The sequence below is a fragment of the Xenopus laevis genome, chromosome 1L (assembly GCF_017654675.1).
Source record: "Xenopus laevis strain J_2021 chromosome 1L, Xenopus_laevis_v10.1, whole genome shotgun sequence".
In the NCBI taxonomy this organism is placed as follows: Eukaryota; Metazoa; Chordata; class Amphibia; order Anura; family Pipidae; genus Xenopus; species Xenopus laevis.
Window position 1 is genome coordinate 14,352,144 of NC_054371.1, and position 27,324 is coordinate 14,379,467.

Below are 27,324 nucleotides of genomic sequence, written 5' to 3' on the forward strand. Positions count from 1 at the left end.
AGTATATACTGTATATCATTTCCTCTGTCTCACTAGGTATCAGTTTGTATCTGTGCCTTTATAGCTGAATAATTTGCATCTCTCCCAGGGAATTGTTACAAAGCTTCGTGAGTTTCAGTATCTGATCTCTATAAACCTGTATTCAGTGGCAGTCGCAGACCCTTCCCATGACACTTTGTTGAGGGGTTTAGTTAATGAGGCCCCTGGATGATGAGACTTTGTCTGACTCACTTTATCAGTCTGTCAGTGCTTGTTTGTAGGCTAAACAGGACACGTAGCACAATGCACAGCAAACAATTACGTCGACATTAGGAATAAATGAAGAGGGGTATAAATAGGCAGCTTGGCTGGGGGAAGAGACAGTTGCACAATATCAGCTCCACAAAAAGCATCACCTCCTCCTCCTCCTCCTCCCTGTCCATGAAGATGCCTGAAGCCTCGGTCCCTGCTTGCTTCCTCTGCCTTCTTGCCTTGTCCTCAGCCTGTTACATCCAGAACTGCCCCAGAGGGGGCAAAAGATCTTACCCCGACACAGAACTCCGACAGGTGCGTATATATCTCCCATCCTTCTTCTTTTTGCTTTCTTTAATTGTCTTTAAAGTGATACTGACACTAAAAAACTACTTTTTAAAACATGAATGTACATTAAAAGTTTCCTATAGGTCATGCTGATTTTGTTTTTAGCTGAGAGGTTGGGTGAAGTCATTGTTAGTTGAAGTATATAAACCTGACTGTTTTCCCAACCTGACTGTCCCATCTCAGCCTGTCAGTTAAAGTTTCTAATACTAACGGACTCCTGCTGCACAAATATGGCAGCCCCCTATAGACTAACACAGGGAGTCAGACGGGTAATGTAAAAGCATTGGGCAAATACTTTATGGCAAAATTATAAGTAGCGTGCAAAGTCAATTTTATGGTAGATGTAAAAAAGGCATAATTTCTGGTGTCAGTATCTCTTTAAGCCCCAGTTGCTTCACTATATAGAGAATCTATAGTAAAACTAATAAATAATTTTCTTTATCAATGAAAAGAGATTTTCATTTCAGCACCATGGACAGCGTCGGCCATTAATTCAATGCAGAGTCTCCCTATAGAGCAGGCAGGGCTCCCCCTCCTTCTATTAGTAATTACATTTATTATTAGGTTTTTCCGTATATCAGGTATTCTTAATGTACGGGTCCTAAACCCCCAAAATGCTGATTTGGGGGGACCTTATTTCTCAAATTAAAACCATAACTACTTTTGCTATAGCAGACAAGAATGGTGTTTAAATACTTCTTAAAGGGATTGTTCACCTTTGAGTTAACTGTTAGTATGATGTAGAGAGGGATATTCCGAGACAATTTGCAATTGTTTTTCATTGTTTATTATTTGTGGTTTTAAGCTTTTTATTCAGCAGCAATTTCTGCAGACTGGTTGTTAGGGTCCAAATTACCCTAGCAACCATGCATTGATTTGAATAAGAGACTGGAATATGAATAGTAAAGGGACTGAATAGAAAGATGAGTAATAATAAGTAGCAATAACAATATATTTGTATCTTTACAGAGCATTTGTTTTTAGATGGGGTCAGTGACCCCCATTCGAAAGCTGGAAAGAGTCAAATAATTTAAAAACTATAATTAATAAATAATGAAAACCAATTGCATATTGTCTCAGAATATCATTCTCTAGAGCATAGTAAAAGTTGATTCAAAATTTAACCAATGTTTGAGTGGCAAAGGTGAAGCTAGGATAAACGTTACCACCCCCCCCCAAAACAATTTGGGCCTTAATCCCCAACTGAGATTTTTTTTTTACGGGACACTGCTGCTTTACCAATAAATCAAGTGACATTTGAGCTGTAATTTAAAGATGCAGTCATATATGTATAGATAGGCTCGTTAGCTAGTATCTGACATATATGTAGCATGTATCGCCCTTGGACATATATAAACATAACTGACTATTTAGCCATTGCAGGGCATCAGATGGTTATGGTTTCTTATAATAAACTGTCTTGTGGCTCTAGTTAGCAATTGGATTATTGGTTGTTGAGTACTTAGTTTAAGTTGGATGTGTGTATATAAAAAAAATATATATATATATATATATATATATATATATATATATATATTTTCCAATGATTATCCGCACTCCAAAGCTGCTGTCAATGGCGGGGTGCACGGTAATTGTTTATATATCAAAAATCTGCGGACCAGCACTCCCTTTAAAAATTTAGTAATTTTATTATCATTCTGTAGTATCCGACGTTTCGGTCCACATTCCTTGAAAAAGGTCCAAATGTGGACCGAAATGTCGGATACTACAGAATGATAATAAAATTACTAAATTTTTGAAGGGAGTGCTGGTCCAAAGATTTTGATTTTGAAATTATAAGCATTTTATAAGTCAGCCTCGTACTTTTATACAGATCATGGAACTCCGAGGTGACTTCTAATATCTTCATACTTTGCAACTGGGGGTACTTTATTTATTATAATACACAAGTTTTAGTGAGTCATATGACATCACTACTCACCATTTATAACTGATGACATCAGTACTCACCATTTTATAAGGATATAATTTACAAGATATTCATGGCTTTTGTGTATTATATATATATATATATATATATATATATATATATATATATATACACATATATAGTGTATTCTTTGCAAAGAGGAGCAGAATGAATAGCCTGGGTGCTACGAATAAGCATCAATATAAGTCCCAAGTCCAGCAAGAGCAAAATAAAAATATTTACCCAGCCCAGTGACATTTGGAAACAAACAGTCTATATTTATTTGCAGAGACTGACTGAAGCTTGGTGTGGGTGAAAGGGCTGGACTTTCTTTATACACGAGCGGAGGCTGAAAAAAGACTCTGTCCTAGATCAGGTTCCAGTCTGTCATTCACACCACAAACTGGTTGCTAGTGTCTTATAACTGTTGACAGTTGTATAATAGTGATGTCTGTAAGTAATGGGAAACCTATGTCTGAACCACAACTCACCTCTGTGCCAATCTGTACTGTACCCTTAAAGCAATCCTAAACACCTGGAGGGACAGCCTTCATAGTAAGAACTATTTTAATCGTAGCTTTCCATGGCCACGTTGTTCTTCCTCCATGGTAAATATTTAATGATATTTGTAGAAAGGGAGTCAGTGGAATCTTTTGTTGGGTTTGCTTTTCTGTGTGCTGCAGTTTTGGCTCTTGGCACCTATTGATAATAATGAACTTGGCTGCACTTTGAATCCACTGCTTATAAAGAACTCAAGGCCTTTCTCTAGACATATATTTCATTTATTCTCTATTCATATATATTATGAAGTGAGAGTGCCATACTCAGAACTAAAGACCCTCTATTCACTGCACAAAAAGCTGAGTTCGAAGCTTCATGGGGGCTGTACGAGGTCACAAGGTTCTACAATGACCATTTTCTTTCCTTGCAGTGCATGCGGTGTGGGCCTGGGAACAGAGGCAACTGCTTTGGCCCCAACATTTGTTGCGGAGAAGATATGGGATGTTATATCGGTACCCCTGAGACCTTCCGCTGTGTAGAAGAGAATTTTGTGCCTTCTCCTTGTGAGGCTGGGGGGAGACCTTGCAGTACAGGCCGGTGTGCAGCCCCTGGAATCTGCTGCAGTGATGGTAAGAAATCATCTCAAAGTCTTACACTAAGGGGGAAACAGCAATAAACCGTATTAATGTTGCACAAAGGGCAAGTGTACCCAAAAAATTATATTTTGATCTCACAGTTGCAGTGCTTCACAGTCTTTATAACTAGTAATGGGCAATGGGTCTTTATAACTAGTGATGGGCAAATTTACCGTGAAATTCGTGAAAAAAAAACGCATCGTGCAATTACGACACCCACGACAATTTCTATACGCGCGATACATTTATTTAGTGACATGTATGGGGACAAAACAATGGTCTGCCCAACGTAAATCTGGCTCGGGATCTATCAAAGGTGTATTGGGTACGAAACTTGGGTCCCCTTGTGATCCGATTATTACTCTGTTGGACAGATGATCCTGTGACCCTGATCTGACCCACCACCTGAATGACCAATACGGCAAAGTTCCCCTCATTTGAGGATCAGTCATTTCGGCATATGACCGGCTTAATTGTTTGTTTCATTTAATAGCAGAAACAATGACCATGGGCCTGAAAGGTGTTATTGGGAACCCAGGGCAAATGTCCTCTATGCCCTAAAATTGCCCTTTTAGGGCAAATATTAAAAAAATGATATTCAATTTTAATAAAGATACACAGTGTGATACACTTTAATACTAAGGAGAACATCACCTTTATATATTTTGCAGCTAATTCTTTTTCCATGAAAATTGTTCCATAATTGCCAGAGAGAAAGAATATTTTGGGTACCTACAAAATGAGTCTATGTGACTCCCCTATAATGGGATTATTCACTGGGATGGGTGTTTTCCTATGCAGGGAGGCGTGTTTATGGTTGGACAGTAATTAGTGCAGTCCTCAGGGTGCAGTTACACTTTGTAGCCTAATTGCTGGGGGATGTCCTTCTCCCTCATTTAGAGCAATTGGAGCAATTTGTTATTTCCTCTGACTTTATAATTACGCCATTAGCCGGCAGGGGAATTTGTTAATTTAATGAAGAGAAGACGAGTTTCAGAGTGTTTTTAGATATCTCCCCCTAAGGGATACAGGAAAAAATATTTTTTTCAAAACACATCAGTTAATAGTGCTGCTCCAGCAGAATTCTGCACTGAAATCCGTTTCTCAAAAGAGCAAACAGATTTTTTTTATATTTAATTTTGAAATCTGACATGGGGCTAGACATATTGTCAGTTTCCCAGCTGCCCCCAGTCATGTGACTTGTGCTCTGATAAACTTCAGTCACTCTTTACTACTGTACTGCAAGTTTTAGTGATATCAACCCCTCCCCTTACCCTTCAGCAGCTAAACAAGATAACACAATATAACAGCTGCCTGGTAGATCTAAGAACAGCACTCAATAGTAAAATCCAGGTCCCACTGAGACACATTCAGTTACATTGAGTAGGAGAAACAACAGCCTGCCAGAAAGCAGTTCCATCCTAAAGTGCTGGCTCTTTCTGAAAGCACATGACCAGGCAAAATGACCTGAGATGCACCTACACACCAATATTACAACTAAATACACTTGCTGGTTCAGGAATGAGATTTTATATTGTAGAGTGAATTATTTGCAGTGTAAACAATGTCATTTAGAAATAAAAACTACACATATATATATATATGCCTTTAATCATACCTCCCAACATTTTGGAAGTAAAAAGAGGGACAAAAAATTTTTCATCAAGTAGCGCAGTGAAATTTTTTGACCACGCCCATTTATGTGGCCACACCCCCTAATTACCATGTTCATTTTACAAAATTTGGCAGGTTATGAAAGTTTGAAAATAATTCTCCTTATCTAAACTGTGTCTCAAAATTGTTACAAAGTATCTTATTTGCACCTGTTAGCTGTTCTGTGCTCTCTGCTAAAAGCCAATTAAGTGAGAAACTTTGTTTCTTTTTCTGGCTGTTCAGTGCAGAGAAAATAGGGACTTTCCAGTACAAATGAGGGACTGCAGGTTGAGCTGTCAAAAGAGGGACTGTCCCTCCAAAAAAGGGACAGTTGGGAGGTATGCTTTAATATATCAGGAATATCAGGGATTGGTGAGGGTAACAATTCATGTTCTGGCATTGCTTTTTCAGAGAGTTGCAGTTTGGACTCGGCTTGTCTGGATGACGAGAGTGAAAGACGGCGAGTGCCGCTGGAAAAGAACACGACCGTCATGGACGGCTCAGCCAGTGACTTTCTCCTGCGGCTCATGCATTTGGCCAACAGACAACAGCAAGCCAAGCACCAGTACTACTGAGCCCACACACACACCTTCTGTTGCCACACATTTGTAACATGTAGCTTATCATATGGAGTTTTATGATACAAATTCTGTATTTAAGAACAGAGCAAAAACACAAATGGCTAACGTTTATTGTATATAGAGCAAATAAAGTCTTTTATTGCACTGTATTCCTTGGCTCGCCTTCCGTGAACATCCACACTATAATATCATGTGTTCCCATCATTCCTTGCCTCCTCTATAAAGCCAAGGATACCCCTGTGCAGTTGGGATTCCTCAGTTTGAATGACAATCAATCTGCCCCTAAGGTTCTAGTCAAAGAGAAAGGGTTTAACAGATATGAAATTATCTGGTTTCAAACATGGCTACCATTGATCTTGCTTCAAATAAAGGGGGTTGACATACCATAAGTGAGACAAGAGAAGAGATCAACACCTAGGGGCAAATTTACTTATGTTTGAATATCGAGGGTTAATTAACCATCGATAGTCGACTGCGGAATTGAAATCCGTCGACTTCAAATATCGAAGTCAAAGGATTTACCGAAAATAGTTTGATCGAATGAAAAATCGTTTGATCGAACGATTAAATCCTTCGAATCGTTCGATTCGAAGGATTTGATTCCATCGATCGAACAATTTTTCTTCTACCTAAAAATTGTTCAAAACCCTATGGGGACCTTCCCCATAGGCTAACATTGAGTTCGGTAGGTCTTAGGTGGCGAACTAGGGGGTCGAAGTTTTTTTTTAAAGAGACAGTACTTAGAATATCGCATGGTCGAATAGTCGAACGATTTTTAGTTCGAATCGTTGGATTCGAAGTCGAAGTCGTAGTAGAAGTAGCCCATTCGATGGTCGAAGTAGCCAAAAAAAACATTCGAAATTCAAAGTATTTTTTATTCTATTCCTACACTCGAACTAATTAAATGGGCCCCCTAAACTAATATAATTCATAGTGTTGGTGTAGCAAGGCTTCTCGTTTAGTCCTCAGCTTCAAGGCGCTAATTGGCTAAATACACGTATACTTAAAAAGCAATTTCTGCAGAATATTCAATGCTATGGATTTGTCATGGGAAACACTAGGCATTTGTATAATCTTCCTCTCAAATAGAGTCAACCACAAGACTTGCCTTTTAAGCTTTGCATGCCTGATAACACAGACAGTTGTGACTTTACAGTGGTCCTGAAATACACACAGCATCAATGTCCCGATTTCTGGACCCTCCGGAAACCTCACTGCCAAGCTCCCCCCCCTCTCCAAATGACAGTTGAGGTCAGAATGCTAAGTGTGCCTTTAGCCTAATAGGACTGGTGAACAGTGGTACAGAGATAAGACAGAAATCTACCTAGCAGTCATAGATGTGCCCAAAAAAAGGAAAATATTGAAAACATGGATGTTTAGAGTTGATTATTAATTTATATACAGACCATACAGGGGATGAAAGGCATCATTATCACCTACTGGAAATTGTTATTCTCTGTGGCTTGGTGAGGTTACACTGTCCCTTTAACTATGGAACCTTAGAAGAAGATTTTGAAGTACACAAAAAAACCTAAAGGGACTGCTTGATAAAAGTCAGCGAATCCGTATGTATCATTTTCCTGTATTTATAAAGCACCAATATATTCCGCAGCCATTATACACCAGTCTCTGCCCCAGTGGAGCTTACAATCTAACGTCTATCACATCTACTCACACTATGGTCAGTTTTATCAATAGCCAATTCACCTGCCTGTATGTGTTTGGGAGGAAACAGACATGATGAGAACATACAGACTCCCTGCAGATTGTGTCAATGCTGGAATCAAACCCATGGCCCCAGCACTGCAAAGTAATGATTTCAGCAACTGGGCCTATGGGCTGCTGATTTTTTACTCTTCAGTCCAGAATTGATCCCAAACTATGTTGTACACAGTCTGTAGGAAGAGCATCACTTATAAAGGGTCCCATTCACCGAAGTGCAAATAATCAGTGCAATAAACTGAACTTTGTGTCATCTAGGGCTATATTGTATCATTCTAAAAATCAGTAGCTGTTTGTATTCCCTGTGTCAGTGTAAAGTAGTGAGCAGATTCACCCCCTCCCCAAAGAAAGCACATGTTCTTTTAATGAGCTCATAAGGTTACAGATATATAGAAACATTGGGGTAACAGTCACCCTGCTATAGTTCCAGGGGTACCCAGGGTACAAATAAACACTCACCCCAAATCTCCCACTAACTGACCTTCAGACTGGGCCCCCTTAGCTCATAACAAGATTACAGATATATAGAAACATTGGGGTAACAGTCACCCTGCTATAGTTCCAGGGGTACCCAGGGCACAAATAAGCACTCACCCTAAATCTCCCCCTAACTGATCTTCAGACTGGGCCCCCTTAGCTCATAACAAGGTTACAGATATATAGAAACATTGGGGTGACAGTCACCCTGCTATACTTCCAGGGGTACCCAGGGTACAAATAAGCACTCACCCCAAATATTCCCCTAACTGACCTTCAGACTGGGCCCCCTTAGCTCATAACAAGGTTACAGATATATAGAAACATTGGGGTGTCACCCTGCTATAGTTCCAGGGGTACCCAGGGCACAAATAATCACTCACCCCAAATCTCCCCCTAACTGACCTTCAGACTGGGCCCCCTTAGCTCATAACAAGATTACAGATATATAGAAACATTGGGGTAACAGTCACCCTGCTATAGTTCTAGGGGTGCCCAGGGCAGTAAATAATTACTCACCCCCAAACCTCCCAATGATAATTCTTCACAATTTGGTAGTCACCAAAAAAATTTCCCTTCACGAAAAATTTGCTAAACGCATTGAAGTCATTTTTTGTCGCGGCAAATTTTCGCTGCAGAATTTATTCACGGGCCACGAAATGCAGAAATTCACAGCAAATCCATGTCTGGCACATTTATTCGCCCATCGCTAGTCACTAACTAAAAGGAACAATACACACCTGTTTTCAACCATCTAATATTTAGAACCTGTGTTGGACCCACATTTGGTCTATGCTTTTAGTCATAATAATAAAACTTACATTTTAGACTTATGCCTTTTTGAGAATTTAGTTTTTTGGATGAAGATATGGAGACTGCTCTTCGTCAAGGTCCCACTCATCTATATAATTTGGTGCCCATATTAAGCTCTGCATGATCACTGTAATGTCTATAGGCAGGACACACATCCAGGCCTCGCTATAACAAGGAGGAGCAGAAGACGAAAAGAGAAGAAACATTAGTACTCACCTGACTGCCACCTTCTCCAGGACCAAGGACAGAGCTTGTCGCATGCAGGGTGCCCGGCATTTTAACAGACGACAGTTGCAAGAGGGAATCTTATAAAGAGGAGAAGGAGGAGGAACAGTAATTGGGACCAGGGGTCCGTGACATTCCTGCTGGTCAGTTCTATTAAAGTAAAAACGCTAAAAGATGTGCAGAGGTGGAACAATTATTCAGCAATAAGACTGATTAATCCGATCTCCAGCTCTTTAGCGTAAGACATGTGCTTTGCATTAAAGGGGGGCAAGTACTCTGGTTAGAAATGTGATTTCTCCATTTGGTTCCCTAATATAAAGAGGTCACTGAGTCTCTGAGTGGGAATATTAAACATAACGTGTGTGCAGAATATTCCTTCTCTACAGATGAAAAGATTTCTTATATATATATATATATATATATATATATATATATATATATATATATATATATATATATATATATGTGATAAAGGGTCAGCACACTCATTTGTAGATCAATCAAACGTGATTTTATTCAACACAGCATTGTGTCCAACGTTTCGGTCCCACTTGGGGACCTTTATCAAGGAGACTGGTATATATATATATATATATATATATATATATATATATATATATATATATATATATATATATATATATATATATATATATATATATATATATATATATATATATATATATATATATATATAAATATATACACAGTGGTGTGAAAAACTATTTGTCCCCTTCCTGATTTCTTATTCTTTTGCATGTTTGTCACACTTAAATGTTTCTGCTCATCAAAAACCGTTAACTATTAGTCAAAGATAACATAATTGAACACAAAATGCAGTTTTTAAATGAAGGTTTACGTTATTAAGGGAGAAAAAAAACTCCAAATCTACACATGGGCCTGTGTGAAAAAGTGATTGCCCCCCTTGTTAAAAAATAACTTAACTGTGGTTTATCACACCTGAGTTCAATTTCAAAGGTTATAAAGCCATTTCTAAAGCTTTGGGACTCCAGCGAACCACAGTGAGAGCCATAATCCACAAATGGCAAAAACATGGAACAGTGGTGAACCTTCCCAGGAGTGGCCGGCCGACCAAAATGACCCCAAGAGCGCAGAGACAACTCATCCGAGAGGCCACAAAAGACCCCAGGACAACATCTAAAGAACTGCAGGCCTCACTTGCCTCAATTAAGGTCAGTGTTCACGACTCCACCATAAGAAAGAGACTGGGCAAAAACGGCCTGCATGGCACATTTCCAAGGCGCAAACCACTTTTAAGCAAAAAGAACATTAAGGCTCGTCTCAATTTTGCTAAAAAACATCTCAATGATTGCCAAGACTTTTGGGAAAATACCTTGTGGACCGACGAGAAAAAAGTTGAACTTTTTGGAAGGTGCGCGTCCCGTTACATCTGGCGTAAAAGTAACACAGCATTTCAGAAAAAGAACATCATACCAACAGTAAAATATGGTGGTGGTAGTGTGATGGTCTGGGGTTGTTTTGCTGCTTCAGGACCTGGAAGACTTGCTGTGATAGATGGAACCATGAATTCTACTGTCTACCAAAAAATCCTGAAGGAGAATGTCCGGCCATCTGTTCGTCAACTCAAGCTGAAGCGATCTTGGGTGCTGCAGCAGGACAATGACCCAAAACACACCAGCAAATCCACCTCTGAATGGCTGAAGAAAAACAAAATGAAGACTTTGGAGTGGCCTAGTCAAAGTCCTGACCTGAATCCTATTGAGATGTTGTGGCATGACCTTAAAAAGGCAGTTCATGCTAGAAAACCCTCAAATAAAGCTGAATTACAACAATTCTGCAAAGATGAGTGGGCCAAAATTCCTCCAGAGCGCTGTAAAAGACTCGTTGCAAGTTATCGCAAACGCTTGATTGCAGTTATTGCTGCTAAGGGTGGCCCAACCAGTTATTAGGTTCAGGGGGCAATTACTTTTTCACACAGGTTTGGATTTCTTTTCTCCCTAAATAAAAACCCTCATTTAAAAACTGCATTTTGTGTTTACTTGTGTTATCTTTGACTAATAGTTAAATGTGTTTGATGATCAGAAACATTTTGTGTGACAAACATGCAAAAGAATAAGAAATCAGGAAGGGGGCAAATAGTTTTTCACACCACTGTATATAGTCAAATACAAGAGTCCTCTGCACTCAACCCATTATCAATATATTTAAGACAGAGACATTTTGTGCTACTGCTACTGAAAAATGCCTTACCCTTTAAACAACACAGGGATTGTTTGTCCATATATTGCAATATATTTAAGCTGAACAACAACGTCACAGTCATCCCATATCTGGCCAGTCCTACGCTTAATTTTCATCTGATTCATTAAGAATTCTATTGCTTCATTATACATTTTACAAAGGGACTAAGTTTTACCTGCAACTTACTTGCTGCTTTCAAAGTAAACCTCCATACTTGGCTGCCCTTTTATTAGACACCAGTGGGATCACCTGACTATAGCTGGGAAGGGTGGGAGCTACAACATGGAGCTGGTCACTGCTCCTGTATAACTATAACAAACAAGGGAAAGCTGTGCTCACCACTATTTTTTAAAACCATTAGGCGGGGGTGCAATGAGGGTGTGACCACAAAATACATATAGACAAATACAAGAGTCCTCTGCACTCAACCCATTATCAATATATTTAAGACAGAGACAGTTTGTGCTACTGCTACTGAAAAATGCCTTACCCTTTAATCAACACAGGGATTGTTTGTCCATATATTGCAATATATTTAAGCTGGCCAACTACGTCAAAGTCATCCCATATCTGGCCAGTCCTACGCTTAATTTTCATCTGATTCATTAAGAATTCAATTGCTTCATTATACATTTTACAAAGGGACTAGGTTTTACCTGCAACTTATTATGCAATATATGGACAAACAATCCCTGTTTTGTTTCAATCCCTGTAGTTGACTATATGTATTTTGTGGTCACAGCCTCATTGCACCCCCGCCTAATGGTTTTAAAAAATAGTGGTGAGCACCACTTTCCCTTGTTTGTTATATATATATATATATATATATAAAGCACAAAAAAACCCGCACACACAGGTCTTTGTAGTGAAAAAACAAAGATAGTTTGCTTTATTGCGACGTTTCGGCTCCTAAACTCGAGCCGTCATCAGGTGCTTTACAGATTACTTTGTTTAACCAGCACCCAGGCATTACCTTTGAGTGACTGGTGCACCAGCTTTGGACTGTATATATATATATATATATATATATATATATATATATATATATATATATATATATATATATATATATATATAACATTCCTTCTCTATGTATTTGTGCATGAGAGACTAAGTAGAAGGACATGGACAAGCAGGACTCCAGAATTCGAGTATATGTCTCAGTGATGGTTGTATAGGCAGGTTGTCACTACAAAGACATATAGCCAACATTAAAGGGGTGGTTTGTCTTTAACTTAACTTTTAGTATGTTATAAAATGGCCAATTCTAATCAACTTTTCAATTGTCTTCATATATTCTTTTTTATTGTTTTTTAATCATTTCCCTTCTTGTTCTGACTCTTTCCAGCTTTCAAATGGGGGTCACTGACCCCACCTAAAAAAACAAATGCTCTGTAAGGCTACAAATGTATTGTTATTGCTACTTTGTATTACTCCTCTTTCAATTCAGGCCTCTCCTATTCATATTCCAGTCTCTTAGATCAGAGTAATGTAAACCTTCACAAGATGCACCATGTGAGTTGGTCCATAAGTTGATTAGATCTCAGTGTTGTAGCTTTACAACATCCAAGCAAGGTGTAGGATTGATCTATACTCACTTTCATCTACTCACTTTCTAGGGATTCATTTTTACCTGTGACTTGATTTTCCAAAGTCTTACTTGGAACCCAGAGAGAGTAGTAGTTGGGAATGATGTCAGCTACACAAAGTTGAACACTGCTCCACTATAAACAAAGGACTAAATACATAATAATATAATAATAATATAATAATAATATAATAATAATATAATAATAATATAATAATAATGAATCAGATGGAAGTAAGGTAGGAAGGGGCAGACCAAGTTAAGTATAGAATCCGTGTTTTGTTTTGAGGTTCATAATGGTTCTTCAGTCTTTATTAGAGAGCACGAGTTTTCCTTTATTTGTTACAAAGCATTTACTCAGGGCTGTCATGGTGACTGGTTATATACAGATATAGGTACATCCATTCTGCTACATGTACTGGGGCCTTGTGTTAACATAAGTGCGTAAGGCAGACGTATAAGGGCACAAACGCAGAAAATATCTTCCCCGTGCTCCTTTCTTTTCTATCTAAATGGAAAATGAATATGATGTAAATGGATCACCCTTGTACCTCTCATTGTTGGGCTGAATGGCCGATATGTTCTTGGAACTGTGACATTTAGACAGAAGCGGAATGGGAAAGAAATACAGACAATTAAATGTCCAACGTTTCATCCTCTTGTTAGGCTTCTATTATATACACACACCGTCTCTTTATAACTATACAATGAAGCCGGGATGGCTAATGTCAGTTTGTGAGTCATTGATTAACATATTTCTGGACATCAATAGGATTAAATGCACTTTGGGTTAAAGAAATGTCTCTGGCATTATAGAGGGGATATTAATATTAGGTGTGAGGCTGTGTCTCCAGAGATATATCTCACTTGTGCTTGGAAAATGGCACGGTTTGAAATTATAAATAGTGATGGGCGAATTTATTCGCCAGGCGCGAATTCGCGGCGAATTTGCGCGATTCGCGGCAGGCGAATAAATTCGCGAAACGCCCGCGAAAATTCGGCGAAAAAATTCGCCGGCGTCAAAATTTTATTTTCGAAAAAACGGACGCCGGCGTCACAAACGGACGCCGGCGTCGGAAAAACGGGCGCCGGCGTCAAAAACGGGCGCCGGCGTCAAAAACGGGCGCCGGCGTCAAAAACGAGACGCCGGCTCAGTTTCGCGAATTTTTCGCCGTTTCGCGAATTTCGCGCGAAATTCGCGAATTTTTCGGCGAAGCGAAACGGCGCAAATTCGCCCATCACTAATTATAAACCTATAGCAACAACAACACAAAGCAAATTTATTTAGCAGGTATAGTAGGGAGAGATGGTGCCTATAGTAACAATGGATAATAGTCTCTGGGAAGGGAGTGTGACTGTGGGATAGCAGGTATAGTAGGGAGAGATGGTGCCTATAGTAACAGTGGGATAATAGTCTCTGGGAAGGGAGTGTGACTGTGGGATAGCAGGTATAGTAGGGAGAGATGGTGCCTATAGTAACAGTGGATAATAGTCTCTGGGAAGGGAGTGTGACTGTGGGATAGCAGGTATAGTAGGGAGAGATGGTGCCTATAGTAACAGTGGGATAATAGTCTCTGGGAACGGAGTGTGGCTGTGGGATAGCAGGTATAGTAGGGAGAGATGGTGCCTATAGTAACAGTGGGATAATAGTCTCTGGGAAGGGAGTGTGGCTGTGGGATAGCAGGTATAGTAGGGAGAGATGGTGCCTATAGTAACAGTGGATAATAGTCTCTGGGAAGGGAGTGTGACTGTGGGATAGCAGGTATAGTAGGGAGAGATGGTGCCTATAGTAACAGTGGATAATAGTCTCTGGGAAGGGAGTGTGACTGTGGGATAGCAGGTATAGTAGGGAGAGATGGTGCCTATAGTAACAGTGGATAATAGTCTCTGGGAAGGGAGTGTGACTGTGGGATAGCAGGTATAGTAGGGAGAGATGGTGCCTATAGTAACAATGGATAATAGTCTCTGGGAAGGGAGTGTGACTGTGGGATAGCAGGTATAGTAGGGATAGATGGTGTCTATAGTAACAGTGGATAATAGTCTCTGGGAAGGGAGTGTGACTGTGGGATAGCAGGTATAGTAGGGAGAGATGGTGCCTATAGTAACAGTGGGATAATAGTCTCTGGGAAGGGAGTGTGACTGTGGGATAGCAGGTATAGTAGGGGGAGATGGTGCCTATAGTAACAGTGGATAATAGTCTCTGGGAAGGGAGTGTGACTGTGGGATAGCAGGTATAGTAGGGAGAGATGGTGCCTATAGTAACAGTGGGATAATAGTCTCTGGGAAGGGAGTGTGGCTGTGGGATAGCAGGTATAGTAGGGAGAGATGGTGCCTATAGTAACAGTGGATAATAGTCTCTGGGAAGGGAGTGTGACTATGGGATAGCAGGTATAGTAGGGAGAGATGGTGTCTATAGTAACAGTGGATAATAGTCTCTGGGAAGGGAGTGTGACTGTGGGATAGCAGGTATAGTAGGGAGAGATGGTGCCTATAGTAACAGTGGGATAATAGTCTCTGGGAAGGGAGTGTGGCTGTGGGATAGCAGGTATAGTAGGGAGAGATGGTGCCTATAGTAACAGTGGATAATAGTCTCTGGGAAGGGAGTGTGACTATGGGATAGCAGGTATAGTAGGGAGAGATGGTGCCTATAGTAACAGTGGATAATAGTCTCTGGGAAGGGAGTGTGACTGTGGGATAGCAGGTATAGTAGGGAGAGATGGTGTCTATAGTAACAGTGGGATAATAGTCTCTGGGAAGGGAGTGTGACTATGGGATAGCAGGTATAGTAGGGAGAGATGGTGCCTATAGTAACAGTGGGATAATAGTCTCTGGGAAGGGAGTGTGGCTGTGGGATAGCAGGTATAGTAGGGAGAGATGGTGCCTATAGTAACAGTGGATAATAGTCTCTGGGAAGGGAGTGTGACTGTGGGATAGCAGGTATAGTAGGGAGAAATGGTGTCTATAGTAACAGTGGATAATAGTCTCTGGGAAGGGAGTGTGACTGTGGGATAACAGGTATAGTAGGGAGAGATGGTGTCTATAGTAACAGTGGATAATAGTCTGTGGGAAGGGAGTGTGACTGTGGGATAGCAGGTATAGTAGGGAGAGATGGTGTCTATAGTAACAGTGGGATAATAGTCTCTGGGAAGGGAGTGTGACTGTGGGATAACAGGTATAGTAGGGAGAGATGGTGTCTATAGTAACAGTGGATAATAGTCTCTGGGAAGGGAGTGTGACTGTGGGATAACAGGTATAGTAGGGAGAGATGGTGCCTATAGTAACAGTGGGATAATAGTCTCTGGGAAGGGAGTGTGACTGTGGGATAGCAGGTATAGTAGGGAGAGATGGTGCCTATAGTAACAGTGGATAATAGTCTCTGGGAAGGGAGTGTGACTGTGGGATAGCAGGTATAGTAGGGAGAGATGGTGCCTATAGTAACAGTGGATAATAGTCTCTGGGAAGGGAGTGTGACTGTGGGATAACAGGTATAGTAGGGAGAGATGGTGCCTATAGTAACAGTGGATAATAGTCTCTGGAAGGGAGTGTGACTGGGGATAGCAGGTATAGTAGGGAGAGATGGTGCCTATAGTAACAGTGGATAATAGTCTCTGGAAGGGAGTGTGACTGTGGGATAGCAGGTATAGTAGGGAGAGATGGTGTCTATAGTAAACAGTGGATAATAGTCTCTGGGAAGGGAGTGTGACTGTGGGATAGCAGGTATAGTAGGGAGAGATGGTGTCTATAGTAACAGTGGATAATAGTCTCTGGGAAGGGAGTGTGACTGTGGGATAACAGGTATAGTAGGGAGAGATGGTGTCTATAGTAACTGTGGATAATAGTCTCTGGGAAGGGAGTGTGACTGTGGGATAGCAGGTATAGTAGGGAGAGATGATGCCTATAGTAACAGTGGATAATAGTCTCTGCGGTTTTCCAGCAAGAAGCGACACACTATTCCTTACAGAACATTTGGCAACAAAAGTTGAATGTTTCTCGATGTTAATAAAATTAATTCCCATTGTAACCATCAAGAAGACTGACATTCCGTCCCAGTGTTTAACAAAAATGAATGAGACAATTGTGATGAAACGTCACACGTATCTTTCCCCTTTAAGTGACTATAATTAGTCCCGGACAGCTGACGCCTCTTGAGTCTGACGAGGTCTCGCCCCCTGAGTTGTTGCTTAAGTGGCTGATGATATTGAAGCTCCGGGATCCTTGAGATCATTAAGAGGCTGATTGGTGCTAATGAGCCCATTGTTATGGATTAACATTTAAACAGCTGAAATTGTCTTTTATTAAGAAGTAATGATACAGCGAGGTTCCAAGACATTGACAAGGAATAAATGTTCTTTACAGGACAAAAGGTAAAGAAAACCACAATGTCGTCCATTAGCCCCGGTCAGTGAGAATAATGACTCACTTAGTACTGGCCCCTACTGAGGAGATTGTGGGGTCATTGACCCAGGACAGCAGTGCAGGAGCATTGAGGGGTGCTTAGTGTTAGAGTGCGCCCCTTTAGTGTCTGTGCAGAGAATGACCCTCATTCCCATCAATGTCGCTTCTGTTAAAGGGTTGAGATAACTGTCAGTATGATGTAGAGAGGGATATTCTGAGACCATCTGCAATTGGTTTTCATTTTTTATTATTTGTGGTTTTGAGTTTTTTCGCTTTTTATTCAGCAGTTCTCCAGTTTGCAATCTGTTTGCTAGGGTCCAAATTCCCCTAGCAACCATGTATTGATTTGAATAAGAGACTGGAATATGAATAGGAGAGGCCTGAACAGAAAGAGGAGGAATAAAAAGAAGCAATAACTATACATTTGTTGCCTTACAGAGCATTTGTTTTTTAGATGGGGTCGTTGACCCCTATTTGAAAGCTGGAAAGAGTCAGAAGAAATCATTTAATAATGATTGCCATTGAAATGTCCATTCTATAACAAACTAATTGTTAAATTAAAAGTGAACCTACCCTTTAATCGGCTTATTGTTGTAAAAGTCATAACCAGCAGTGCAGAAAGTACATTGAAAGTTTTTAATGAATGTATAATGGGAGGTTGCTAAGAATTCATTTTTTTCTGTCATCTAGACATTTCCATTTGTGGGTTTATATCCCCTTTAAGCAGTTTCCAGGGTGGTCAATCAGCACAGCAGTGCAGTAAAGGAACCACTGCATGAACGGACTCTGAGAATGATGAATGATGGGATTTTTAAAGACCTAAAGTAGTTTCTGTGGGTGCTAAATGTTTCCTCTATTTCCTATGGACATGGTCAGCCACCCATTGATGTCTCCCTGGGGTTACTACTGGCACCCCATATTTGTGCTCCCCGACACCGACAGAAGGAAAGTTGGTTTCCATGTTTGGTCTCTTGTGTTAATTGGCTTTCAGCTTTAATTAAAACGGTCACAGTAAGTGAGGAGCATAAGAATAACAGTTTAATACCAATAAACAATTTGAACTCTAACACATCACAGCACGGGACACTAACTCCTAAGAGGTGACAGGATAGGTCAGTGGTTGATGAATTTGCCTTCATAAGGTCTGAATAATCCGGAGTGATTAGGCAGCAAATAGCGTATAGGTGACACAACCACAATTAAAGGGGAAATTCACCTTAATATGATGTAGACATATTTTCCTTCAGGCTCTCAGGCTTGGGATTTCAACTCCTTTTTTTGGTTACTGGGGTCACTTTCAATAATGAAGAGGAAATGAAAAGGTGCTTAGTATTTATATTCCTTTCATCGTTAAAGGGTTCTCATTTGCTTTAGAAGTTTCAGTTGTATGGACTTGGTCTGGAAAATGACCTGCTCTGCTCACTCCGGATTGTTTCTTGATCACTGGTCTGACTTTAAAGGGGCAGTTCACCTTTTAGTTAACTTATAGTATTCTATAGGATAGCCAATTCTGGGCAACCTTTTAATTGGTCTTCATTATTTATTTTAAATACAGATTTTTAATTATTTGCCATGTCGTCTTAACTTTTAAATTGGGGTCAATGACTCCGCCTAAAAAGCAAATGATCTGTAAGGCTACACATTTAAAAAAAACACATCCAAACTCCCAATAAAAAAAAACTAAATAAATCAAAACCCACCAATAATAAAACCAATTGCAAATTGTCTTAGAATATCACTCTCTACATCCTACTAACAGTTAAGTCAAAGTTGAACAACTCCTGATATTGGGGCTCATGATATTGAGGACTACTCTTTGCCCTAAAGAGAAGTAGATGTAGGGTGTGCTTGGAGGATCAGCTTAGGTATCGCTAGAGGGAAGAATCAGGTTATGAAAACACTTTACAAATGGGTTTTAAGTTTAAAGGGGTAGTGGGCAGTAGTCACTACTCAGCAAATGGGCATGTATTGGGCAACTAGCACTTCACATTGTGCATGACCCAGCAGAACTCCACTAGCCCCAGTGATGGCCGGACATGGGCACTCCCCTCTGGAACCAAAAGGTCTTCACACAAGTGCAGTGGCCCATATCCCGCAACCAAAACAACATGGAATTCAGTCGCAGGGCAATGAGCTTGGCATGCTGGGCAACTACATATCCATGTAGAACAAAAGGGATGGCACAAACCAGGTCACATTCCAAAATGCCGCTTAGAAAGTTTTATTATTGCCCTATCAGCTGTCTGGTGAGAGGGCATCTCTCATAACATTTCCAGGCGATGCCCATAAGTCCTACATAGATTTCTCTTCCTACATCTGTCAGGCAAAATAGCTTTGCTAAGTTTTTAAGTAGCATTAAGAAATGGAGATCCAAATTAAGAAAAGACCCCTTGTGCAGAAACCAGGGGTGTAACTAGAGAGGAAGCAGACCCTACGGCTTCCGGGTGGGCCAGGAGGTATAAGGGGCCCAGGAGGACCTAATTATTGAACAATTTCAACATATATTGGTAAAAGAGGTAGGGATGCACCAAATCCAAGATTCAGTTCGGAATTCGGCCAGGAATTCGGCCATTTTCAGCAGGATTCGGCTGAATCCTTGTGCCTGGCTGAACCAAATCCGAATCCTTAAAATGATGTGACTTTTCGTCACAAAACAAGGAAGTAAAATTTTTTTTAGCTGTGTACGAAGATGAGGCCAAATCTTTCCGAATCCGGGTTTGTCCGAATCCAAAAAAGTGGATTCGGTGCATTCCCAAAAAGAGGACAAGATCTTTGCCAAATTCGCTACCCAAGTGATGGACCACACTCGATATATATTGGGGAAGGAATCATTTTACCCACCTAAACGGGCACCATAACTGTGACTTTTTATGGGGCGTTTATGCTCCATCCAGTTGCTGGGGTCACTCTCTATCCTTGGGGCTGGAGATTTATTGAGTGGATTCTTTCTTTCCTCCACTCTTGTTCCTCTGTGACTCATGTGAGATAATAGAGAAGGAAGACTGAGATACATCGAGAATTATGGTTAAACTGTAAATTAATCAGTCATATTCATTCCGCTCGTTACACGCGCAGTTTATTTAAAAAAAAGGGGGGGCAACGGTTTCCAGTTCCAGGGTTACGACCCTTTATATACAGGTAAATTGCCCGTGGGCTGACCTTGAAGACTCGCTAATGAAAAGGACTTCTTCCACTAATACATATTATCTCTTTACACACTGGAAACATCTCCCAGCGAAATGATTCTTTCCTTGGAGACCTCACATCTTCAACCTTGGGTTAATAATTGAGAAATTTGCTGCCAGAAGGAATGGCATTTATTATTATCATTTCACTACAAGAAGATCCGTGACGTTACTGAGGAATGGGGGCGTCTCCGGGTGAGGCGATATATATATATAGAGAGGACACACGGTAGAGTAGCCCCAGGTGAGTACTGAGCAGAAGGCATCACATAACCAGACCAACCATGACCTACACTACACTGGCCGCTTGTCTCTTCTGCCTCCTGGCTCTTACTTCAGCTTGTTACATCCAGAACTGCCCCATTGGAGGAAAGAGATCGGTGATGGACATCATGGACATTAGGAAGGTAAGAGAGTCTGTGCCCTCAGCAGAGTTTTCTTTATTTAGCCTTTGATGTTGTACAGTATGTGTAATATACAGTCTTTGCTCTGTCATTCTAGGAAGGGACATTGGACATTTGGGTAGGGTGAGATTTCTCTCAATGGTCAGTTACCCCTCAGCAATTACTAATCTAGGTATTGACCCAAAATTGGACCTCCATGCTGGTTATGGTGGGTCTTCATGACCCACCTTTGATAAGATTCAATGTTCTTCTGGAATAGTCAAAAATAATAAGAATCAATACCAAACCAACTGTTTGGGCTCCCTGCATAAAAGAATCCCTGACTTACCTGCACCAACATGGGGGGAAGGGGGGTACACCTGGCAGAGGAGACCCTATAGAGACGCAGGAGTTCATTGGATTAAATGTCTCAGACTATTCAGAACTTCCCCTTATAATGGGGGTAGCCAAAAGGTAGATCAGGATCTACCAGTAGATATTTACTTGGAGATCAGTAGATCTGCCAATAAAAATCTTGACAAAAGGTGGCCATACATGGAGAGATCCGCTCGTTTGGCGATGTCGCCAAACGAGCGGATCTCCCTCCCATATGCCCACCTTGAGGTGGGCAATATCGGCTGATCCAATCGTGGGCCCTAGGGCCCAACAATCGGATCCTAACGATGCCTAACGGGCGGTCGGATCTCGGGGCCGCATCAACGAATAGATGCGGCCGCGATCCGACGGGATTTTTTGTCCCATCCGATCGAGATCTGGCCGACTTTCGGCCAGATCTCGATCGGTGAAGCCCGCCAGGGGGCCCCATACACGGGCCAATAAGTTGCCGACACGGTCTGTCGGCAGCTTTTATCGGCCCGTGTATGGCCACCTTAAATCACCCTCCTGTTTTATTCTTTTCATTCAGATATTTATTCTGTTAAGGTTACATAAGAAATTGTTGTGTCTTAAACATAGCAATACACAATGAATTCTCTCATGAATCAATATAATATTTAAGTAATATTTTCCATGGAACAGAATGATAACAGTGATATTATGGATGTAGATTATAATGGGACAACTAAAAGTAGACCTCCCATTAGTAAGGTATGGGCACTCCTGTCTTATAATAAAAGATTCATAAGAATGTGTATATATATATCCAGAAAGCTCAGAATTACAAAAAGGCATTTTGCCATAGACTCGATTTTATCCAAATAATGAAACAGTTTAATGGTGATTTCCTTTTTCTGTGTAATAATAAAACAGTCGCTTGTACTTGATCCCAAATAAGATATAATTAATCCTTATTGGAAGCAAAACCAGCCTATTGGGTTTATTTAATGTTTATATGATTTTCTAGTAGACTTAAGGTATGAAGATCCAAATTACGGAAAACCCCAGGTCCCGAGCATTCTGGATAACAGGTTCCATGCCTGAATATATAGTGTGTTTATATATATATATATGTATAATATATAGTAGAGGCCCACCAGAGCCGTCTACCTCTCCCTCCGAGCTCCACCCTCCAGTTGGCCACAGAGGCACTGGGGGGGGCACATGTTTGGAGGTATAGGAGGAAGGAGGCTGCTTCCCCACAGAGCTTACACCTTAAGTGGATGGGAATTTATTAAGAACGACCATGCAGGGGAACTGCTCACTGTGAACCCATTTTTTTGGACTTTGCACCCTCCCTACACTGTGCAAATTGTCCCTACGGTGTTATAGACATTAAAATGGTTAGAATTTTATTAATGGTTAGTTTTCTTTTACTATGCAAAAAAAATACACAAAACTTACAAAGAGGTATAACTTGAGTTTACTGCTGTTGTACAATGGAAATCATACACTGTACTAGGTCTGTGCAAAGGGGTTGAGAACTGCAGCAAAAACGTAATTACTATTAAATGAGGGATATTCAAGGTTTTAGGGATTATATTGCACCTCAAACCAGGGGAAATGACAGTCAAGTTAGGGGATAGGTAAGGGGGAAACTTAAGTGCCACCCTCTGTCCGCCTCTCATCAGGCATTGGTACAGCTATGAGATCCGTTATCCAGAAACCCATTATCCAGAATTCTCCGAATTACAGAAAGGCCGTCTCCCATTAACTACATTTTATCCAAATAATCCACATTTTTAAAAAACAATTTCCCTTTTCTGTGTAATAATAAAACAGTCACATGTACTTGATCCCAACTAAGATATAATTAATCCTTATTGGAAGCAAAACCAGCCTATTGGGTTTATTTACTATTTACATGATTTTCTAGTAGACTTAAGCTATTAAGATCCAAATTACGAAAAGATTTGTTATCCGGGAAACCCCAGGTCCCGAGCATTCTGGATAGCAGGTCCCAGACTCCCATAACTGTATATTGATGGGCGGAAGTTACATTGTAATTAATCAGCTGATGGTGGGGCAGGGCTCCCAGTGTGGAAAACATGGAGATTCGCTGCTGTGATTTGCACTTAGTACCCGGCCCCACGACCAGCAAATTAGTCCTTCTCTATCATTTCTGTATGGGAATTACCACCTCTTTGACCCTAAAATCACAGAGATACAGAGGGACCTGCCCCTCTGGGTCTCCAACTCAGAGCCCAGAATTAAATGTTAAAAATAATTTTTAAAAATTAAAAATAAGTTTCTTGTAGATAATATATATATATGAGAGTGGAAAGTGCCATATTGCTTGCATTAGCCGGGGTATTCTCTAGAGGGCAGTTAAGGCAAGTAGAGCTGTTGCATCAGCCTTAGCAGAGAATGTATTCAATATGGCAGCTCCCACTCATATTTAAAGGCCTCTGTGTAGGCAACCAATATGGCAGCTTTCATACACAGAAGGTACAAGATTGAAGATAAAGTGATAGATTCTTCAGCATCAAGCTGCACTAACGTCTCTCAATCCCCCCTCTTTAGTGTATCCCTTGTGGGCCGAGAAATAAAGGACATTGTTTTGGGCCAAACATCTGCTGCGGGGAGGAACTGGGCTGCTACGTTGGCACCTCGGAGACTTTAAGATGCCAAGAGGAGAACTACCTTCCCTCTCCGTGTGAGTCGGGGAGAAAACCATGTGGGAACAATGGAGGAAACTGTGCCGCCTCTGGAATCTGCTGCAACCATGGTAAGTCAGGAATGCCCTGCTCTGATTGGTCAACTTTTGTTGTGCAGGTAAACCACACCTCCCAACTGGCCCGTTTTTCACGGGACAGTCCTGATTCCCGACTTTCTCTTTGATCTCCTGCAGCCAGAAAAAGATACCAAGTTTCCAACTTAATTGGCTTTTGGCAGAGAGCCTAGAATGCATGGCAGGTGCACTTAGATACTTTTGTAACAATTTAAGATCAGCAAAGAAACAATTGTAACAATTTAAGATAAGCAGGTCTCTTGGGGAAACGGTGACTTGCAGCTTAAATGGCAATTCACCTTCATTAGCAAAACTGTAATAACTGAAGAAAACACAGAAATGTGTTCAAACTTTCATAACCTGCCAAATTTGTAAAATGAACATGGTAATTAGGGGGTGTGGCCACACAAATGGGTGTGGTCACAAATTGTCAAATCTTTTTGTCCCTCTTTCTGTTTTCAAAATGTTGGGCGGTATGTTATAAGATCTGTCACCCGGAAACCCGTTATCTACAAAGCTCCGAATTACGGGAAGGCCGTCTCCCATAGACTCCATTACAATCAAATATTTCAAATGTTTAAAAATCATTTCCTTTTTCTGTGTAATAATAAAACAGTCGCTTGTACTTGATCCCAACTAAGATATAATTAATCCTTATTGGAAACAAAACCAGCATATTGGGTTTATTTAATATTTACATGATTTTCTAGTAGACTTACGGTATGAAGATCCAAATTACAGAAAGAGCCGTTATCCGGGAAACCCCATTTCCCAAGCATTATGGATTATAGATTCTCTACTATTTCCTTTGCGAAAGATTCAACCAAATAGCGAATCTGAATTCTAATTTGCATATGCAAATTAGGAGTGGGAGGGGTAATATTTTTTACTTCTTTGTTTTGTGATTTTTTACTTCCCCGCTTCTAATTTGCATATGCAAATTAGAATTCGGATTCGGTTCAGCCAGGCAGCAGGATTCAGTTGAATCCGAACGCTGCTGAAAATTCTGGATTCGGTGCATCCCGATATGATTCCTATATAAGTACCCCACAGAATGAAAGCAAGTTTATTGCACATACACTATATATACCACTATATATCACTCCTATAGTAACTTATTATTTGTCTGTTTGCAGAGAGCTGTACAATGGACCCAGCGTGTGAACAGGACTCTGTGTTTTCCTAAATGATGTTCCTCAAAAGCAACCGGTTCCACATCTACATTGTATGAAAAGACAAAACCCCAGGTCTCGGTCCAGGTGCAACTGTCACATATCCATTTCCTATTTATAAATGTACTGTCTGCAGAATAAATAACAATATAACACTGGAATATTGACGCTTGGTTTTTCTTCTTCCGCTTATGATATCGCCAGACATATGTAACTGTGGATATGACGTGTGTGGGTATATATTCTAGACTTGGATTCATCTTAGTGACCATTAGTAGGTAACCAAAGGTAATAGTTGTAGTTCCTCTACTCTTGTAACACTGACAGCTATTAAACTGCCTTGCTGCCCATGTAAAAGTTGCCCCACAAGACTTGCTTTAATCATTTCAGTAGCTAAACAGTAGCTGAGCTCACATCCCTGTACAACCAGTAGGAGGTACTTACAGGGCTCCTTTTTTCCACATCAGTAATGTTACTTGCACGGGATGATCATTGGCTGCCCACATTGTGTGCCCTTTAATCCTGCCCATCAGCACCCAGTTCACCAAAGGGTACTTCCATCAAGCAGGGTGCAGTAGGGTGTCTCACCATTGAAACACAATCTGCTATGGGTAACCTAAAGGGGGACTCAGGTTCCAATCTAATGAAATATAAAGGGGATTTACTATTTAATAACAGTTGCAACACTGAGGGGCCCATTCATTAAGTTCGAGTGAAGGAATAGAAGAAAAAATACTTCGAATTTCGAAGTGTTTTTTTGGCTACTTCGACCATCGAATGGGCTACTTCGACCTTCGACTACGACTTTGACTTCGAACCGAATGATTTGAACTAAAAATCTTTCGACTATTCGACCATTCGATAGTCGAAGTACTGTCTCTTTAAGAAAAAACGTTGACCCCCTAGTTCGCCACCTAAAAGCTACCAAAGTCAATTTTAGCCTATGGGGAAGGTCCCCATAGGCTTGGCTATCTTTTTTTTTTGGTCGAAGGATAATCCTTCGATCGATGGATTAAAATCCTTTGAATCGTTCGATCGAACTATTTGCGCAAAATCCTTCGACTTCGATATTCGAAGTCGAAGGATTTTAATTCCCCAGTCGAATATCGAGGGTTAATTAACCCTCGATATTCGACCCTTAATACATCTGCCCCTGAGTCCTACAAGTGCACCTCCTGGTGATCTATCCCAGGCATTGAAAAAGCCCTAGCAAAACTATTTTCAGGCCATAACTATTGTATTATTCTTCCATACCTCCCAACTGTCCTGATTTTCACGGGACAGTCCCGATTTTGACAGCTCAACCCACAGTCCACAGTTACTGAAATGTCTTGACTTTCTCTTTGATCTCCTGCACTGAAAGGATAAGTAAACCTTGAAAGTACGTGAATGCAAAATTAATGAGGGGGCTATTCTAAGCACTAAGCACTTTTACCATGTAAACCCATTATTTATGTATTTTTAATTCCAAGATATTAAGGGATACATGTGCTGTTAATATGAATGAATTTTGTTACAACAGCGCCACCTGCTGGTTATTTTCCCACCTGTCTGACCACCAAGTAGTCAAGGAAGTTGTCAGGAGAAAGAAAGAGGCTGCTCTGATGTTCTTCTGCTTAGGAAAGATGTGAGAAAGGTTTCCAATTTTATTCCTAAGCAGAAGAACATCAGAGCAGCCTCTTTCTTTCTCCTGACAACTTCCTTGACTACTTGCTGGTCAGACTGGTGGGAAACTGACCAGTAGGTGGCGCTGTTGTAACAAAATTCATTCATATTAACAGTACGTGTATCCCTTGGAATTCTTGGAATTCAAAATAAATAAATAATGAGTTTACATGGCAAAAGTGTTTAGAATGGCCCCCTAATCAATTTTACATTCACTCATTTTTTTAGATTTAGTTATCCTTGAACAGCCAGAAAAAGATATAAAGTTTCTAACTTAACTAGCTTTTGGCCAGTTAAGAGCCTAGAATACGTGGAAGGTGCACTTAGATACTTTTGTAACAATTTTAGATAACCAATTGTAACAATTTAAGATAAGCAAAGAACCAATTGTAACAATTTAAGATAAGCAAAGAACCAATTGTAACAATGTAAGATAAGCTGGAGAAACTGTGAAGCTTAAAGGACAATTC

The 27,324-nt window shown here is 40.5% G+C and overlaps 2 protein-coding genes across 2 annotated transcripts; both read left to right on the forward strand.

The window, feature by feature from the left end:
- Positions 1–340: 340 nt before the first annotated feature.
- On the forward strand, positions 341–6,028 carry avp.L (arginine vasopressin L homeolog). The gene is made up of 3 exons (XM_018225446.2): positions 341–546; positions 3,441–3,639; positions 5,710–6,028. The coding sequence occupies exons 1-3, from the start codon at positions 421–423 to the stop codon at positions 5,871–5,873; spliced, it is 489 nt and encodes a 162-aa protein (XP_018080935.2). The 5' UTR covers positions 341–420; the 3' UTR covers positions 5,874–6,028.
- Positions 6,029–20,737: 14,709 nt separating this feature from the next.
- On the forward strand, positions 20,738–25,347 carry oxt.L (oxytocin/neurophysin I prepropeptide L homeolog). Its single transcript, XM_018225433.2, has 3 exons — positions 20,738–20,914; positions 23,810–24,014; positions 25,154–25,347. The coding sequence occupies exons 1-3, from the start codon at positions 20,792–20,794 to the stop codon at positions 25,201–25,203; spliced, it is 378 nt and encodes a 125-aa protein (XP_018080922.1). The 5' UTR covers positions 20,738–20,791; the 3' UTR covers positions 25,204–25,347.
- The last annotated feature ends 1,977 nt before the right edge of the window (positions 25,348–27,324 follow it).

Bases quoted from the DNA above. Each gene is read 5' to 3' on its own strand.
- avp.L (XM_018225446.2), top strand. From the start codon at position 421: ATGAAGATGCCTGAAGCCTCGGTCCCTGCTTGCTTCCTCTGCCTTCTT. The intron at 547-3,440 runs GTGCGTATATAT...CTTTCCTTGCAG, and splicing joins CCGACACAGAACTCCGACAG to TGCATGCGGTGTGGGCCTGG. The intron at 3,640-5,709 runs GTAAGAAATCAT...TTGCTTTTTCAG, and splicing joins TGGAATCTGCTGCAGTGATG to AGAGTTGCAGTTTGGACTCG.
- oxt.L (XM_018225433.2), top strand. From the start codon at position 20,792: ATGACCTACACTACACTGGCCGCTTGTCTCTTCTGCCTCCTGGCTCTT. The intron at 20,915-23,809 runs GTAAGAGAGTCT...CCCCCTCTTTAG, and splicing joins ACATCATGGACATTAGGAAG to TGTATCCCTTGTGGGCCGAG. The intron at 24,015-25,153 runs GTAAGTCAGGAA...GTCTGTTTGCAG, and splicing joins TGGAATCTGCTGCAACCATG to AGAGCTGTACAATGGACCCA.